General features: G+C 36.7%; 1 protein-coding gene across 3 annotated transcripts in view; it reads right to left on the bottom strand.

The window, feature by feature from the left end:
• The window catches only part of LOC136037903 (cubilin-like), a 70603-nt gene that overhangs the window by 39259 nt on the left and 14835 nt on the right, over nucleotides 1-16509 (bottom strand). For 2 of the 3 annotated variants that reach the window (XM_065720759.1, XM_065720758.1), the window contains exons 2-4: nucleotides 12630-12978; nucleotides 10465-10882; nucleotides 8658-8797 (exon numbers count right to left, since the gene is read on the bottom strand). In XM_065720759.1, coding sequence (XP_065576831.1) covers nucleotides 8658-8797; nucleotides 10465-10882; nucleotides 12630-12978 — 907 coding nt within the window. Of the gene's footprint in view, nucleotides 1-8657; nucleotides 8798-10464; nucleotides 10883-11472; nucleotides 11491-12629; nucleotides 12979-16509 lie in introns of those variants that run through there. The other variant, XM_065720760.1, reaches the window with a different exon arrangement.

The raw sequence follows: 16509 nt of genomic DNA, 5'->3' as shown, positions 1-16509 counted from the left end.
CCCTGTATCCCAGTCGTCATTTGTGTCCCGGTGTCCCAGTTTGTAATATCTCTTTGAGTGTCCCGGTCGTCATTTATATTCCCTGTGTCCCGGTGTCCCGGTCGTAATTTGTGTCCCGGTAACCCGGTCTGTAATTTCTATTCGAACAATCCCTGTGTCCTGGTCTTCATTTATATATCCCACCTGTGCCCCCGGCGTCCCCGTTGTAGTTGTGTCCCTGTGTCCCGGTTGTCATTTATATTCCCTGTGTCCTGGTCGTGATTTGTGTCCGGGTGTCCCAGTCTGTAATTTCTCTTTGAGGTTCCCGGTCGTCATTTATATTCCCTGTGTCCCGGTGTCCCGGTATGTAATTTCATCAGTTGACAAACATGACGTCAGTCGTTGTCATTTATATTCCCTGTGTCCCGGTCGTCATTTGTGTCCCGGTGCTTTGTTGATGGTGATTGCTAATCGAATATTCCTTGTGTCCCGGTCGCTTTCTCTTTGAGTGTCCCGGTCGTCATTTATGTCCCGATGTCCCGGTCTGTAATTTCGTCAGTCGAAAACATGACGTCAGTCGACACAGAAACATGACGTCACCTGACAGATCCACAGACAGACAACTTATTTTTATATATATATAGATAAGTTGTATGTCTGTTGACTGACGTCATGTTTGTGTGTCGACTGATGTCATGTTTGTCGACTGGCGTCATTATGAGGATTGGGCATTATTCCGTCATGAAGTTTTTTGTCGACTGACGTCATATTTGTCGACTGACAAAATTAAAGACCGGGACACCGGGACACAAAGGACTACCTGGAAACAGGGAATATAAATGACGAACGGGACACTCAAAGAGAAATTGCAGACTGGGACACCGGGACACAAATAATGACCGGGACACAGGGAATATAAATGGGGACCGGGACACAGGGACACAACTACAACGGGGACACCGGGGGGCACAGGGGGGGATATATAAATGACCACCAGGACACAGGGAATGTTCAATTAGCAATCACCATCAACAAAGCTCAAGGGCACATTCGATTAGCATTTGCAATCACGATCAACAAAGCTCAAGGTCAATCATTAGCAAAAGTGGTATCTATCCATCTATCTATCTATCTATCTATATATATAAAAATAAGTTGTCTGTCCGTTACGCCAGATTATATCTTATCTATATATAAAAATGAAACTAAACTGAAAAGCAAACTGAAACTAAAAATGTAAAAAACTGGGAATTGCATAAATATTTCTATATATTTTGGCAATAGATTAAATTAATTCGAAAACCTTATAACAGATATTTATAATTTTGAGGTTTATTATAAATTGTTGAGTGTTAGCATGCTTGGCACGTAAAATTTTTTCTAACAGTCAATGTTAGAATGAACACTGACAAATTGAAAAACATTGAAAAAAATGGAATGTTACCAAAAAGCAAAACCAGCCTTGCGCTTCAAAGAGAAAGGGTCAGATTAAGAATGTGCAATTTACGTCAACGAAGGCGTGTCGAGGAACTACCAGAGCAACGTGAAACCAGACTTGCTTCTGAAAGAGAAAGTAAAAAAAGAAGGCGTGCCGAGGAATCATAAGAACAGCAAGAAAACAGGCTTGCGGCTGATAGAGAAAGTAAGAAAAGAAAGCGTGCCGAGGAATCACAAGAGCAACCTGAAAATTATCGCCTGGCATTCAGGTACAGCCCAGTCGATGATTATAGTAGATGTGTTCAAATCGGGACTATGTCTAAAATTTGTCCCTATTGCAAGGCCTTGAAATTCAATGGTGAAACAATGGGAATGTGTTGCGCCTCAGGAAAAGTTAAACTTTCTCTATTGGCTACACCACCAGAGCCATTGAAAACTTTGCTTACTGGAGCTACGTCAGAATCTAAGCGTTTTTTATTACAGATCAGAAAATTCAATTCATGTTTCCAAATGACGTCGTTTGGTGCCCAAATCGAAAATCCAGATCAGTTTATGCCTACTTTCAAAGTAAAAGGGCAAATTTATCATAAAGCAGGGTCCCTTCTACCATTCTCAGGCGCGAATTATAAATTTTTACAATTGTACTTCATCAGTGATAGAAATTCTGAATTGAATGCACGTTCCTCGGCACGCTTTCTTTTCTTACTTTCTCTATCAGCCGCAAGCCTGTTTTCTTGCTGTTCTTGTGATTCCTCGGCACGCCTTCTTTTTTTACTTTCTCTTTCAGAAGCAAGTCTGGTTTCGCGTTGCTCTGGTAGTTCCTCGACACGCCTTCGTTGACGTAAATTGCACATTCTTAATCTGGCCCTGTCTCTTTGAACCGCAAGCCTGGTTTTGCTTTTTGGTAACATTCTATCTTTTTCAATGTTTTTCAATTTGTCAGTTTTTATTCTAACATTGACTGTTAGAAAAAATTTTACGTGCCAAGCATGCTAACACTCAACAATTTATAATAAACCTCAACATTATAAATATCTGTTATAAGGTTTTCGAATTACTTTAATCTATTGCCAAAATATGTAGAAATATTTATGCAATTCCCAGTTTCTACATTTTTAGTTTCAGTTTGCTTTTCAGTTTAGTTTCATTTTTATATATAGATAAGATCGTTTATCTATCGAAAATCGAAAATCCAGATCAGTTTATGCCTACTTTCAAAGCAAAAGGGCAAATTTATCATAAAGCAGGGTCCCTTCTACCATTCTCAGGCGAGAATTATAAATTTTTACAATTGTACTTCATCAGTGATAGAAATTCTGAATTGAATGCACGTTGCGAAATTTCTCCCAACGTTGAAAGGACAATCGTTTCCCAATTGCAACATCTTTTCCACGAAAATAATATTTTAGTGGGTCTGTTCAAAACGGCCATCGATTTGATGCTTACTGATATGCATAAAATTGTTATTTCCGTTGACAAAACGCTTCCTGGCCAACATGTGCGTAGATACAATGCTCCAACTATCGACGAAGTGGCAATCGGTATGGTCGGTGATCAGTTTTTACCTCGAGATATTATTCTTCATAAGCGAAACGCTCAGTTGGAAAGAATTGCTGAAACTCATCGATGCTATGATGCCCTACAATATCCTATCATTTTTTGGGATGGAGCCGACGGCTATCACTTTAATATTAAATTGATGAATCCAGCCACTAACAAAGAAATGAATAAGAAATGCAGTGCAATGCATTATTATTCCTATAGACTAATGATTCGGCAGGATGAAGAGAATTATATTTTAAAATGCCGTCAATTGTTTCACCAGTATGTCGTTGATATGTATGCAAAAATTGAATCAGAACGTTTGCTTTATATCCGCCTGAATCAGACCAAGCTCCGCTCTGAACAATACATTCATCTGCGAGATGCAGTTGTAAATGACGGTAATACCACAAACGTTGGAAGATTAACGATTTTACCTTCGTCATATGCTGGCAGTCCCCGTCATATGCATGAATATGCTCAAGATGCTATTGCGTATGTTCGTCTCTATGGTCGTCCAGATTTATTGATTACATTTACATGTAATCAATCTTGGGACGAGATACAGCAGCTTTTACTTCAAGGATAATCGGCGGTTCATAGACATGACATTACGGCCCGTGTCTTCCGGCAAAAGTTGAAATCACTGATAAACTACATAGTAAAGCTTGAAGTGTTTGGGTCAGTGCGATGCTGGATGTACTCAGTGGAATGGCAAAAACGAGGTTTGCCACAATGTCGATAAGGGGTTATATGATATTGTTTTAAGAAATATGATACATGGACCTTGCGGTGCATTGAACGAAAATTCACCATGCATGGCCAAAGGAAGGTGCACAAAGCAATATCCTCGACTTTTAGTATCAAACACAATTACTGGCAATGATGGTTAACCACAATATAGAAGAAGATCTACTGAAGATGGTGGTAAAACAGCAATAATAAAGAAGCGTAACGGTACCACCATCGAAGTAGATAACCAGTGGGTTGTTCCATATTCCCCATATTAATCAAAAACATTTAATGCACACATAAACATTGAATACTGTAACTCCGTAAAGGCAATCAAATACATATGTAAATACGTCAACAAAGGCAGTGACATGGCAGTTTTTGGCTTGCAGTCCGAAATCAAAGATATCGACGAAATCGTACAATATCAGACAGGAAGATACATAAGCAGTAATGAAGCTGTTTGGCGAATTCTTTCATTTCCGATACATGAACGTAGTCCAGCTGTTGTCCACTTAGCGGTACATTACAGAATGGTCAACGTGTTTATTTCTCGGACACCAACGTGCAACAAAGACAGGGTAAGTCAGGGTAAGACAGGTCGAAAACAGGGTAAGTCAGTCGACGGCCAGCCTACCATCTTCAAAGATACCACGATAGGAAGACCCTACACCGTTCACCCCAATCAACATGAATGCTTCTTTCTACGCCTGCTTTTGATAAATGTACCCGGTCCGACGTCCTTTGAGTATTTGAGAACTGTAAACGGTACTATACATGACACTTACCGTAGTGCATGCCAAGCTCTGAATTTATTGGAGAATGACAAACAATGGGATAACTGCATCAATGACGCGTGCGAAACGTCAACTCCAAGTCAAATTCGTGCATTGTTTGGCATCATACTAACAACTTGCTCTCCATCAGCTCCTACAGAGTTATGGGAAAAATATAAATCAAAAATGTCCGAAGATATACTCCATCGAAAACGGCTAGAGACGACAGATATGACTTTTGATTTTACATCAGAAATTTATAACTACACTTTAGTTATTATAGAAGATTTGTGCGTATGTATGGCAAACAAACCTCTTCAGGATTTGGGAATGCCTTCACCTAATCGTACCGCTGCTGTTTCGACATATGTAGAATTGGATCGTGAACAAAGTTACAGTAAGAGTGATCTATTGTCGTATCTACAAAATAACATTTCCAAGTTAACGTCAGAACAAAAAGACATTTATGATACGATGATGCATTGTGTCGATAACAACTTTGGAGAAATTTTCTTTTTGGATGCGCCAGGAGGTACTGGTAAAACGTTTGTGATAAAACTGATTCTGGCATCAATTTGATCAAAAAATGATACAGCGTTGGCAATTGCGTTGTCCGGAATAGCCGCAACGTTGCTGCCTGGTGGAAGAACTGCTCATTCCGCTTTGAAATTGCCTCTGAATTTGCATTCTACAGAAACTCCCACGTGCAATATTTCCAAATCCTCTGGGATGGGTAAAGTATTGCAGCAATGCAAACTTATTATTTGGGACGAGTGCACAATGGCACACAAAAAATCGCTCGAGGCTCTGGATCAATGTTTGAAAGATTTGCGAGGGAATTCGAAACCCTTTGGCCGCACATTAATATTGCTTGCGGGAGATTTCAGGCAAACATTACCTATAATACCTAGATCAACCCCTGCAGACGAAATGAATGCTTGCCCGAAAAATTCTAATTTATGGGCACACGTAAAAACATTAAAATTAACTACAAATATGCGTGTCCGATTGCAAAACGATGACTCTGGTCAAACATTTTCAGATCAATTACTGGCAATTGGAAACGGAAAGCTCCCAGTAGACTCAATTTCAGGACGTATACAGTTGAATAAATAATGTAACTCCGTAAAGGCAATCAAATACATATATAAATACGTCAACAAAGGCAGTGACATGGCAGTTTTTGGCTTGCAGTCCGAAATCAAAGATATCGACGAAATCTTAAAATATCAGGCTGGAAGATACATAAGCAGTAATGAAGCTGTTTGGCGAATTCTTTCATTTCCGATACATGAACGTTGTCCAGCTGTTGTTCACTTAGCGGTACATTTACAGAATGGTCAACGTGTTTATTTCTCGGACACCAACGTGCAACAAAGAGCCCTGAATCCACCGGATACAAAGTTAACTGCTTTCTTTTCGCTACAAAGACCATTCAAATAGAACAAATAGCCCTTTCGAAAGAACTGAAAAAAACTTTAGCGTAATTGAGTGAGGTACTGACTAGGAGGTGAACAAAGAGCCCTGAATCCACCAGATACAAAGTTAACTGCTTTCTTTTCGCTACAAAGACCATTCAAATAGAACAAATAGCCCTTTCGAAAGAACTAAAAAAAACTTTAGCGTAATTGAGTGAGGTACTGACTAGGAGGTGAACCCTCTCATATACATAATAATTTCTGTTTGTTTTAGGTTTAAATGTTGCTTCTTACTTTCAGTTGATAAAACTTGTTTTCTGTCAATCGGTAAAATTTCTGATCGTTTTTTAGATAATGCTGGAAGATCCAGTGCCCCTTTCATAGAAAATTCCCTTCCCCCATGAATACTTCTTCCATGGTAAGATCTTTTCATACAACCCTCCCCCAGATACCCCCACCACAAACGCTCCCCCCTGAAAACGGCTGTATACTTCCCAATAACCAATACCATATGTAAACAATGGGTAAAGTTCATAACTTGTAGCCCTTCCCCTGGCGACTGTCGGGGATTTAGTCAGCCTTAAAGACATAGTTATTAAACTTTTGACTATGCTGAACAAAATGGCTCTGTCAGAATTTTGATCTGGTGATTTTGGGAAAAAATGAGGGTGGAAGGAGCTCTAGTTGCCTTCCAATTTTTGGTCACTTAAAAAGGGCACTAGAACTTTTAATTTCCGTTTGAGCGAGCCCTGCCACAATATTCTAGGACCAATGGGCTGATATGATCATCCCTGGGAGAAAAACAAAACAAAAAAAAACTAATAAACACACAGCCGTGATTATTCTTCAGGCAAAAAATACAAAATTCCACATTTGTGCAGATGGGAGCTTGAAACCTCTACAGTTGTGTTCTCTGATTGTTGAATCCGATGTTGTGATTTTCATTAAAATGATATATCTTTTAGGTGTTACCCCCCTTTTTTCAAAAATAAGGCACATTTTCTCAAACTCGTAAATTTTGATGGGTAAGACTAAACTTGATGAAAATTATATATTTGACATCAGCATGATTATTAACTTCTTTTGATGTATCTATCGGTATCAAATTTCTAGTTCCATTTTTTAGAGTTTCGGTTACTATTGAGCCCGGTCACTCTTTACTTACAATTCGTTAACACGAGCTGTTCAAAATGTAGCTAACCACAATAGTCATATTGCATGAAAGCTAAGCTCACTGATGACTTTGAAAATTTGAGTTCCAAAATATTTTAATAGCTTCCTACTCTTTTTGTAAGTTACTATCATTGTCTTTTATTGATAACTTTCTGAAACCAATAACACCGTATAATAATAATGAGAAGATTCATCAGAGATTCCATAAAGATGATTTCTGCAATGTCATTAATATTTTCTTATTCTTTCCTTAGCCTTCTATAATCATCTTTTATCAAAATCAAATAAAAAACAAGTTTTTTCAGCTGAAAGTAAGGAGTAATATAAAAACTTCATAACAACAGAAATTATTACATAGATTAGGGGTTCGCCCCTTAGCCAATTCCTCACTCTTTACGCTAAAGTTAGAATTTTGTTCCAATTCCTTAAAAATGACTCCTGAATCACAAAGGCCGTTTAAATAGAATAAATGTCTCTTTCGAAAGAACTAAAACAAAATTTTGCCTAAAGAACGAGGCATTGACTAGAGGAAGAACCCCCTCATTTTAATGTTGCTCCTTACTATTAGCTGAAAAACTTTGTTTTTTATTTAATTTCTGATCGTTTTTTGAATATTGCTGGGAAATCTGGTGCTCCTTCATAGAAAATACCCCTCTCCTATGAACACTTCTTCCATGGGAAGATCCTCCCACATAACCCCTCCCTCGGATCCCTCCACCAGAAGAAATCCTCCCTGAAAACGGCTGCATACTTCTCAATAACCAATACTATATGTAAACAACGGGTAAATTTCATAACTTGCAGCCCTTCACCCGGGGAGTGTGGGGGATTAAGTCATCCTTAAGGATATTTTTATTAAATTCTCGAATATGCTGAACAAAACGGCTATATCAAAGTTTCGATGATGGTGACTTCGAAAAAAATGAGTGTGAGAGGGGCTCTAGTTGCCCTCCAATTTTTTGGTCACTTAAAGAGGGCACTAGAACTTTTAATTTCCGTTCGAGCGAGCCCTCTTATAATATTCTATGACCACTGGGTCGATATGATCACCCGTGGGAGAAAAAAAACAAATAAACACACATCCGTGATCTTTCTTCAGGCAAAAAATACAAAATTCCACGTTTGTGTAGATAGGAACTTGAAACCTCTACAGTCGGGTTTCTGATTCGTTGAATCTGATGATTTGATTTCCATGAAAATGGTATAACTTTTAGGAGGTGTTCCCCCTTTTTTCAAAAACAAGGCACATTTTCTCAAGCTCGTAACTTTTGACGGGTAAGACTAAACTTAATGAAAGTTACATATTTGAAATCAGCATAAAAATGAATTCTTTTGATGTGTCCAATGGTATCAAAATTCCGGTTCCGTTTTTTAAAGTTTCGATTACTATTGAGCCTGGTCACTCCTTACTTACAGTTCGTTACAACAAACTGTTCGAGATGTAGCTAACCACAATAGTCGTATTGCATGATAGCAAAGTTCACTGATGACTTAGAAAATTTGAGTTCCAAAATATTTTTATTAACTTTCTATTCTTTCTTTAACTCTTTATAATAGCAATACATTAATAACTTTCCAAAACTACTTTAGAATGGCTTACCAGTGATTCCATAAAGCTGAGTTCCACAATATCTTCTACCACCAAAAGAAACGAAATCTTTTTGGCATTCAAAGCTACTCTCCAAAAGAAAGTCACTGAAGAAAAAGTAGATATAACAATGGCCACGAGCTCTTTTAACTCTGTAATAAAAAAGTCTGTAAATAAAATGGTATATTCTTACAGTTGTAATTTTCCGATCATTTTCAGAAGGTGTTAAAATTGAAAAGATAATTAATCTAGAATGAAAATAAATAGTAAACCAGAAAAATACTTTTAAACCAAGTACACTTTTTATGCTTCCAATCCTATTCACTAGGGAAAAGAAACAAAATACTCATCATTCCATTTGCTACCTTACGATGGTGTTATTAAGACAAATTTATACTAAGCATTATGTAAGCTTTGGGTTTCCAAATGAGCTTTTCACAGTTTTTCATGTTTTGATGACCCTTTAGTGCTTCAGAAATAAAATGAAAAAAAACGCCGGTGTTTTAAACTCTTTTTTTAAAATATCCAAAAATTATTTTCAAAATCAACTTTTACTATTAAAATAATCATAGATAACAGTTCTTATTCCTAAGAAAAAGGTTAAAAGAAATGTTTCCATTAGAGTATTTTTGTAAACGCGTTTAGTGTCCACTGACTAAGGGGCCTGGAAGGGGGAGTGTATAGCCTATACCTCCGGCTTAGAGTTTGTGATTCTGAATATTATTAAATTGTCATTTATATGTTTGATATTGAACCAAAAATTACTATTTCTGATGCCAAAAAGCAGTTTAAAATGGCCTAGTCAATAAAAAAAAGCATCTTCGAAATGAGCCATTAATCACCCCCTTTGCGATATTTCAGCAGCCTGTTAGTTTTAATGGTCAGCAGAGAATTTATAAAAATTATTCTAGGAGTAAGTGAAGACGAAGAGCTGATGTTGAAAAACAAGAGGGTCGATCAAGTGGACAGCTTTGCTTATATACATAGTATTAGTCGTGAGGACAGCGTCTGCAGTGAACAGAAATTATTTATCGTTTAATATTTTCACCTATGCATCAGCTTTTATAAACCCAAAACAATAGGGAAATATCATGAGAGGGCTATCAGGGAAACTCCAGGGCGTAATTTTCTATGGGGCAGGTGGGCAAATGCTTTCTCCAGACCCAAGTTTGCCCTCCCAGACCTCCGTTTGCCCCCTGCTGAAATTAGTTTCTACAAAAATCTGGTAAACATTAAGATACTACTACTACTACTACTACTACTAATAACTCACTGCAGCACCAAGCCGCCTGAGGCCAACACAGCTACGCACGCTCCTCCTCCAACCTAATCTATTTAAAGCCTCCCTCTTTACAACCTCCCAGGAAGTTCCCATTTCCTTTAAATCTTTATTTATGACATCCTCCCAACCCAGACAAGGACGACCTGCTTTCCGTGTAGCCCCAGACGTTTGGGACATTAACATTAAGATAAGCTTGCATAATTCAAGTATCTAGAGAAACAGGTTAGTTTTCTTTTGTATTTTTTTCCTTTATGGTATTATATGATTCACTTTTCAACTCTCACTGTCATTTATACTTGATTTGGGAAAATTGGCTTCAATTTTGCCCTCCCCCCCGGGATCTTTACGAAATCATACAACCGAAAAACCCTGTTTTAAAACTGATTCATATGATGAATCATTTGCTTCGTTTGTGTCATTTATTTTTCAAGACAAATTCCTTCAGTTTTTTTTTGTAAGGGTAGCCCACATTGGTTACTTTATTCCCTCTCAAGTTTTTACCACTTGATATGCTAAGCTAATAAAATAAAGGCGTACCTATATGTACATTCCAAGTTTTCAGCGTATCCTAGTGGATATCCTGGTGAGTAGAATCTACCTTCCAGTCCATTTTGCTCGACTTCACACAACGCAGGTAACGGTGTGGACGTTACGATTGGGGTAGGAGTTGTCAGAGGGACAGCTGATACTATTGGAGTAGGTGGTTTTGTTGGACAAGGGTGAGGAGGGCAGCGTTGATTGTTACAATAATGATGCCAGCAAGGGGGACGAGGAGGTCGATTGGGCCAGTAGCGGTACGGTTCTTCCACAAAAACCTTTTGTTCCTGGCCGCTAGGGATTGGGGCAGGTTCACATGGCAGCTGACGAGCAAACATTGAAAACCCCCTTCCGTTGACCGCTGAGTCTGTGTGAAAGTTAATATATATTCTTCCTTGACCGTCAAAGGGAATGAGAACTGCAAAACAGAAAATTACTTACTGTAGAAAATCTTATTGCTCATATTTGTATCAAATATATAACACAACGGCATCAATTTGTGAAAATTTAAGGGGAATTTCCCTTTTTTATTAATCCGTTAAAAATGTAAAAACGTTACATTTTCGAATATCCCAATAAAAGTATTTATTAATGTCTAGGGGTCTGCAGACCGACTGCCCCCTCCCACACACAGACATAAGACATAACAGAGAGTGCCCATTATTATCTTTATGATTGACAGATATGTTCATAACTGAGACGTAAAATCAAAGGTCTCATGTCGTAAAGCTTAAATGTGACTAATTTCACTTTCTCTAATTTTTAAAAAATGAGCGAAGTCCAAGCTAAGACTGAGTTGGCCCAAAACCAAGATAAAATGAGGGGAGCTCAAGCTGAAGAATTCAATTCGAGTCCTTATTAAGCAAAAACATAAACTACATGTACACTTGGTGCAAAAACCATTTAAGTCTGACACGGTACGAAAAAAGGCTTGATTAATTATGCAAACAAGCAACGTTTAAGCTGCAGTCTGAGTTGCTGGGCACCAGAAAACTGGGTAATACGCACCTTGTTCCAATTAGAATCATGCCAAGGTTTTTTTCAATCTGTATTATTAAAAAAAACTAAGCCGCTCCCTCGTCCTTCCAACACCCGTTGCACAACAATAAACAACTAAGTTTTTCTACAGGAGACTGGGTCACTCACATTCTTTGAACTGGATTCTTAAGAATCTCTGTTTTTCTAATTAGATTATCAAAGATAGTAGCACCAATCTGGATGTAACGCCTGCCAGACTAAAGCAATATTTTGAATCTGCATGAATGAGAGTCAAGTTTTAATATAGAGGGAAAATTACGAATTGAAAGTTCTTGCCAACTTGTGCTTCAAAGAAGAAGCAGCATGGCTAAGTATTTTCTGAAAAATTGGTGTGGAGGTGGGGATAGGGGTTAAATAGACACGGATTTACTTGAAATTTGCTGATCAATGGTTACCGCAGTAACCACATACAGTTTTAATTTGCTTTTTGTGTCAAAAATATATATAATTAGGCACAAGAAACGTTTTTCCACAAACTCAACTAGTATGACGTATGAAGAAAATATCAATGCATTTCCCTAGTCGTCTTGGATGTAGAGTGAATTCTTGACGAGACGGCAGATCCTAATCATCAGAACAGCGGATCACCAAGGATCAGCATTTTTTGTCTCCTCGTATTCTTATGAGAACGATATGTATCTATCAGAGAGAAGGGGGTATATGATTGGTTCTAGAAGTACTTTGCTTAATTCATGCTCCCCTTAATGGGCTTATTAGAATTAACGTGAGAATTAGCGAGATATAAACCGGAATTGAAGAAATCTTTTGTTTGTCCTTAAGTTACAAAAAGTAACTTGGCATTAACAAAAAATTGAAAAATCACACCTCGGGACGGATTGGTAGTGCTGAAGCAAATCATCGAGTTTGAACTTCAGGAGCAATTATATCTTTGAAAAAATAGAAATATCGAGGTAGGATTTTGCGACGCTGTTAGGCTAAAAGTAGCTTAGGAAAGCAAAACATAGCATTTTTCATTTTTTTTCTTCATAATCCTACGGATCACATTAATATTTGTGTTTACTAGTTCACTTGTTATTATGAAAAAATCCCTAATTACACGAATTGTCATTTCGCCATTGCACCAAACAAAATCCGATAATGTTTTAGATAAAAATAGACAAACTCACTTGGCTTTGGTCGAAGCAATCCGCAATATCTTAAATTTCCAATTTGCAGCCAGTCTTTTGTACACTCTCTTGAATGTTCTATAGCAAAAGCTCTGAATGTAATCTGGAGTGAACACATACCAGGATGCTGTTTTACATTATAGGGACAATTTACGTTTGGATCATAAAAACTGGGGAAATTTCTGGACATTAAAGTAAATTCCAGGTCATTAACAATATAGTCACACTGAGAGTATGGGGTAGGTCTTATGAAGTTATCTGCATACTGAGGAAAATAGACAGAATTTTGGAAAGGTTGAGGCGGCAGCGAATTCTGTCGACGAATCAAATCATTTCGATGCTTTTTGCCCTGAAAGATATTACAAGAATTAAAATCCCAAAAAGAACTCTTTTTGGTGGGCCAACACAGAATAAACCGTTTTAAATGTCAACTTTGCTCTTTACTTCGAGCAGATAATTTTTGGTTACTTTATCCATGGTCGTTTTTAACATAAGGAAAACGCGAAAAAAGGAATACATCATCTATGTTATGATGGCACTCTATAATTTCTTTCATTGGAAGTCCCACATGCCCTCTTAAGATGCCTTGTCACAAAATACAAAATTAAGTCGGACAGGTTAATCTAATTTAAAAATTATTTTATTAAAATGTTGATGTCAACCAAAATTTGCCAGAAATAATTTAAGTTCTCCTCCCCATGGAAGATTGTCCTCATAGAAATCCATCCCAAGCACCCCCCCCCAAAAAAAATGTCTGTATACTTCAAAATAACAAATATTATACTTAAAAAGTGGATGAATTTCAGAATTTACACGCCTCTCCCCACGGACTGTGGGGGCTCATTTTAGAGCTACATAATCATTTGATCTTTCAACTATACTGAATAAAGTGGCTATCTCAAAAGTTTGAGATAGTATAAAGTTTGAGATAAACTCTTTTTGGAGGGTCCTAAAAAGAACTCTTTTTGGGGGGGTCAAGTAGAAAAGACTAAAGGAGCTCAAAGGCAGGTGGAGGAAATGAAAGAACAAACATAACATTATAAATTGATTAATGGAGACAAAACTATGTAAAATAGAAACATATGGATATTAAGAGAATGTACATGTGATTGTCCGCATTCATTGCTTTGCACTGAACAATAAGCTAAACTAATCAATCTACAAACATGAACATCAATGTCGATTAAAACTGAAACCATAAGAATAGACATAAGTTATAAACAAGGGACAAACGTCCGAGTATCAACTGAGTGAGGTAAATATGATCATCATAACGGCGGAGCGGCAGCCAACGGACAAATTACCACCAAAGTAATATGAGGACTAAAAGCCGAAGCTGCTATCCATAATGAGCTAAACAAGCGAAGGGAAGTGATGTCATGCAAAATCAAACTTTGTTGGTAGAAAAAAAAAATTGAAAATAATAATACTCAGATCAATAACCTTTATATCAGTAAAAATTTAAAATAATCCCTGCTAAGCCTAAGAATATTCAAAACTCACTGATTTCAAACGTAAATACAAACATTTGTGCCAACATCTTATTTATTGTAATTTTTGTTCGTTTTAAGTTGGACTTGACTGTTGTCTTTAACTTCTGCTCTTTTTAGGTTTCATCTGATCATTTACGAAAGAGTACCTGTTATTTCATGTTTGATCATGGGCGTCGGCAGGGGGCGGGCGGGGGGCCATGGCCCCCTGGAAATTTGGGACTATAAAGTAATTATAAGGAGACCAAAGGAAAGAGAGCAGAATAGGGAAAAGCCATGGAAAAAGTATGTTGCCCCATTGTTGGCTGCCTGCCAATAGATTTTGACCATTAATGAGGAGCATAAAACTTCTAATTTGTGACTGAGTGACCCTTTCGGGTTTTCCACTTTCGATTTTTCAATATGATATGGTTGGAGCAACAAAAATTCAAATTCTTCATAGTAATTAATGGTAGGTAAATAACTATACTTGTTAGTAACGAAATTATAAGAGCCTAGCTATTGATAACATTCAATCAAAGAATCAGCTTTTTATGGTGATCCTAGATACGTATTTTTTTATTAGTAATTAGTGCAGTTATTAGTACAAAAGGAAGTTTTTATAGTTATAGAAAACACAAAGAAAACAACTTAATAAGGGGCAATATCGATAAGAAATATGCCGTCAACAAGAGTATCCATGAACTGATATATTAAGCCACTATGATCAGAAATGTTTCACCTGAACGTAATGCTGAGAGTTTCCGTATTTTCCCCCTGAAAAGACACATTTTTTTGTGTTTTTCTATCATATTTTTTCCAGGAGTGATTGTATTTATCTAGTTATCACTTTGAAAAAAAAAATTAATTTTTACAGTTATAAAGCATAGAGGTGTCAAAAATATCGGTTTTTGGTATTCAAAACTAAATTAAGAATATTGACTTTAAAATTTTTATCTGATTTTCTTAATCTCAGTTTTAATGTTTTACCTTGAACAAGCTTCTTTGATAATGCTGTTACATTTTATAAACACTGAGTCTAAAGGCATTAAATATTGTGGTGTTTGAGTTCAAAACTGTCGACCAACGCTTCGGCATTGCTCATCAGAACTGAATGCTGGGAGTTTATATCTTATTTTCTGTAAGTAGGCTATTGTTTTGTATATTTTTTACAATTATTTACTTTTTTTTGTTTTTATATACTTTTACTTTAATTGACATACTCTTTTCATTGTCTTTAGAAAAATGTTAGTCTCTAAGCTATCTAAGCTTCATGAAATAAAGAAAAAAAAGCAATTATTTTCAGCTGAAAATAAGGAGCAATATTAAAACTTAAAACGAACAGAAATTATTACGTATATGAGGGGGTTGTCCCTTCCTCAACAATTCGCTCTTCACACTACAGTTTTTGGCATTTAAAATAAGTTTACTTATTGTTCTAATTAAACGATCCTTGTGTTTCAAGAGCCGTTTTAAAGAATTCGAAAAAAATAAACTTTACTTTAAAGAGTGAAGTGTTGAGGAGGGGAAAACCCCCTTATATAAGTAGTAATTTCTGTTCAATTTAAGCTTTACTGTTATTCCTTACTTTCAGTTCAAGAAAACTCACTTTTTTGTTTAATTTCTAATCGTTTTTTAAATAACGCCATGATACCTGGCTCCATCTCCACAGAAGAATCCCCCTGCCCCTAAAAATACCCTCTGGACAATTTATTTCTGGCGAAAATATACCCCGGACAATTACCCTTAAAATCTTCCCGGGTAAAATTGAATCAGTAAAGAGAAAGCAAGATATATAAAAAAAAAATTCGTTTAGGAATTCTGGGAAATTCACCCAGCGTAAGATTTCCCCTGGAAACTTCTCTCTCCATGGAAAATTCTCCCAGCAGAAAATTCATCCTCCCCTCCCACCCGAAAAATATACGCATACTTCCCATTAAAAAAATTCTCCAGGCCTAACCGAGACATTATTTGAGGTACTGATTCCTTAAATCTCTGGTTAATTGTTTTAAAATATGTAAATCAGTATTTTTACGTTCATTAGTACCGTCCAACGTTTAAATTTACAATTTGATTTTGTATAAAATTTGAATATGCATAAAAAAATGGCAATGAATAGTAATTTTGGTTAAAGGTCCTTGTTAATATTACTACTGAAGAATTTCGGTTGGATGAAAAGGAGTATTATTGTTTGTATGGATGAAAATTCTGTGAGACTTTTAATCTTCTACATAACCAAAGCCATCACAACCTCTACAATAGGATTTTCTTATCAATAAATACATTCGTTTAAATACATTGAAGTACTTCATATAAATAGAAAAGAAAAATATTGCCATTTAAAATTGCTTGAAAACTAAGTTCCTAGCAGTATTTGCCACCCCAAAGAAATTTCCTGGCGGGGCTGATGA

The sequence above is a fragment of the Artemia franciscana genome, chromosome 17, assembly GCF_032884065.1.
Source record: "Artemia franciscana chromosome 17, ASM3288406v1, whole genome shotgun sequence".
In the NCBI taxonomy this organism is placed as follows: Eukaryota; Metazoa; Arthropoda; class Branchiopoda; order Anostraca; family Artemiidae; genus Artemia; species Artemia franciscana.
This window is presented reverse-complemented; position numbering and strand designations above follow the sequence as displayed.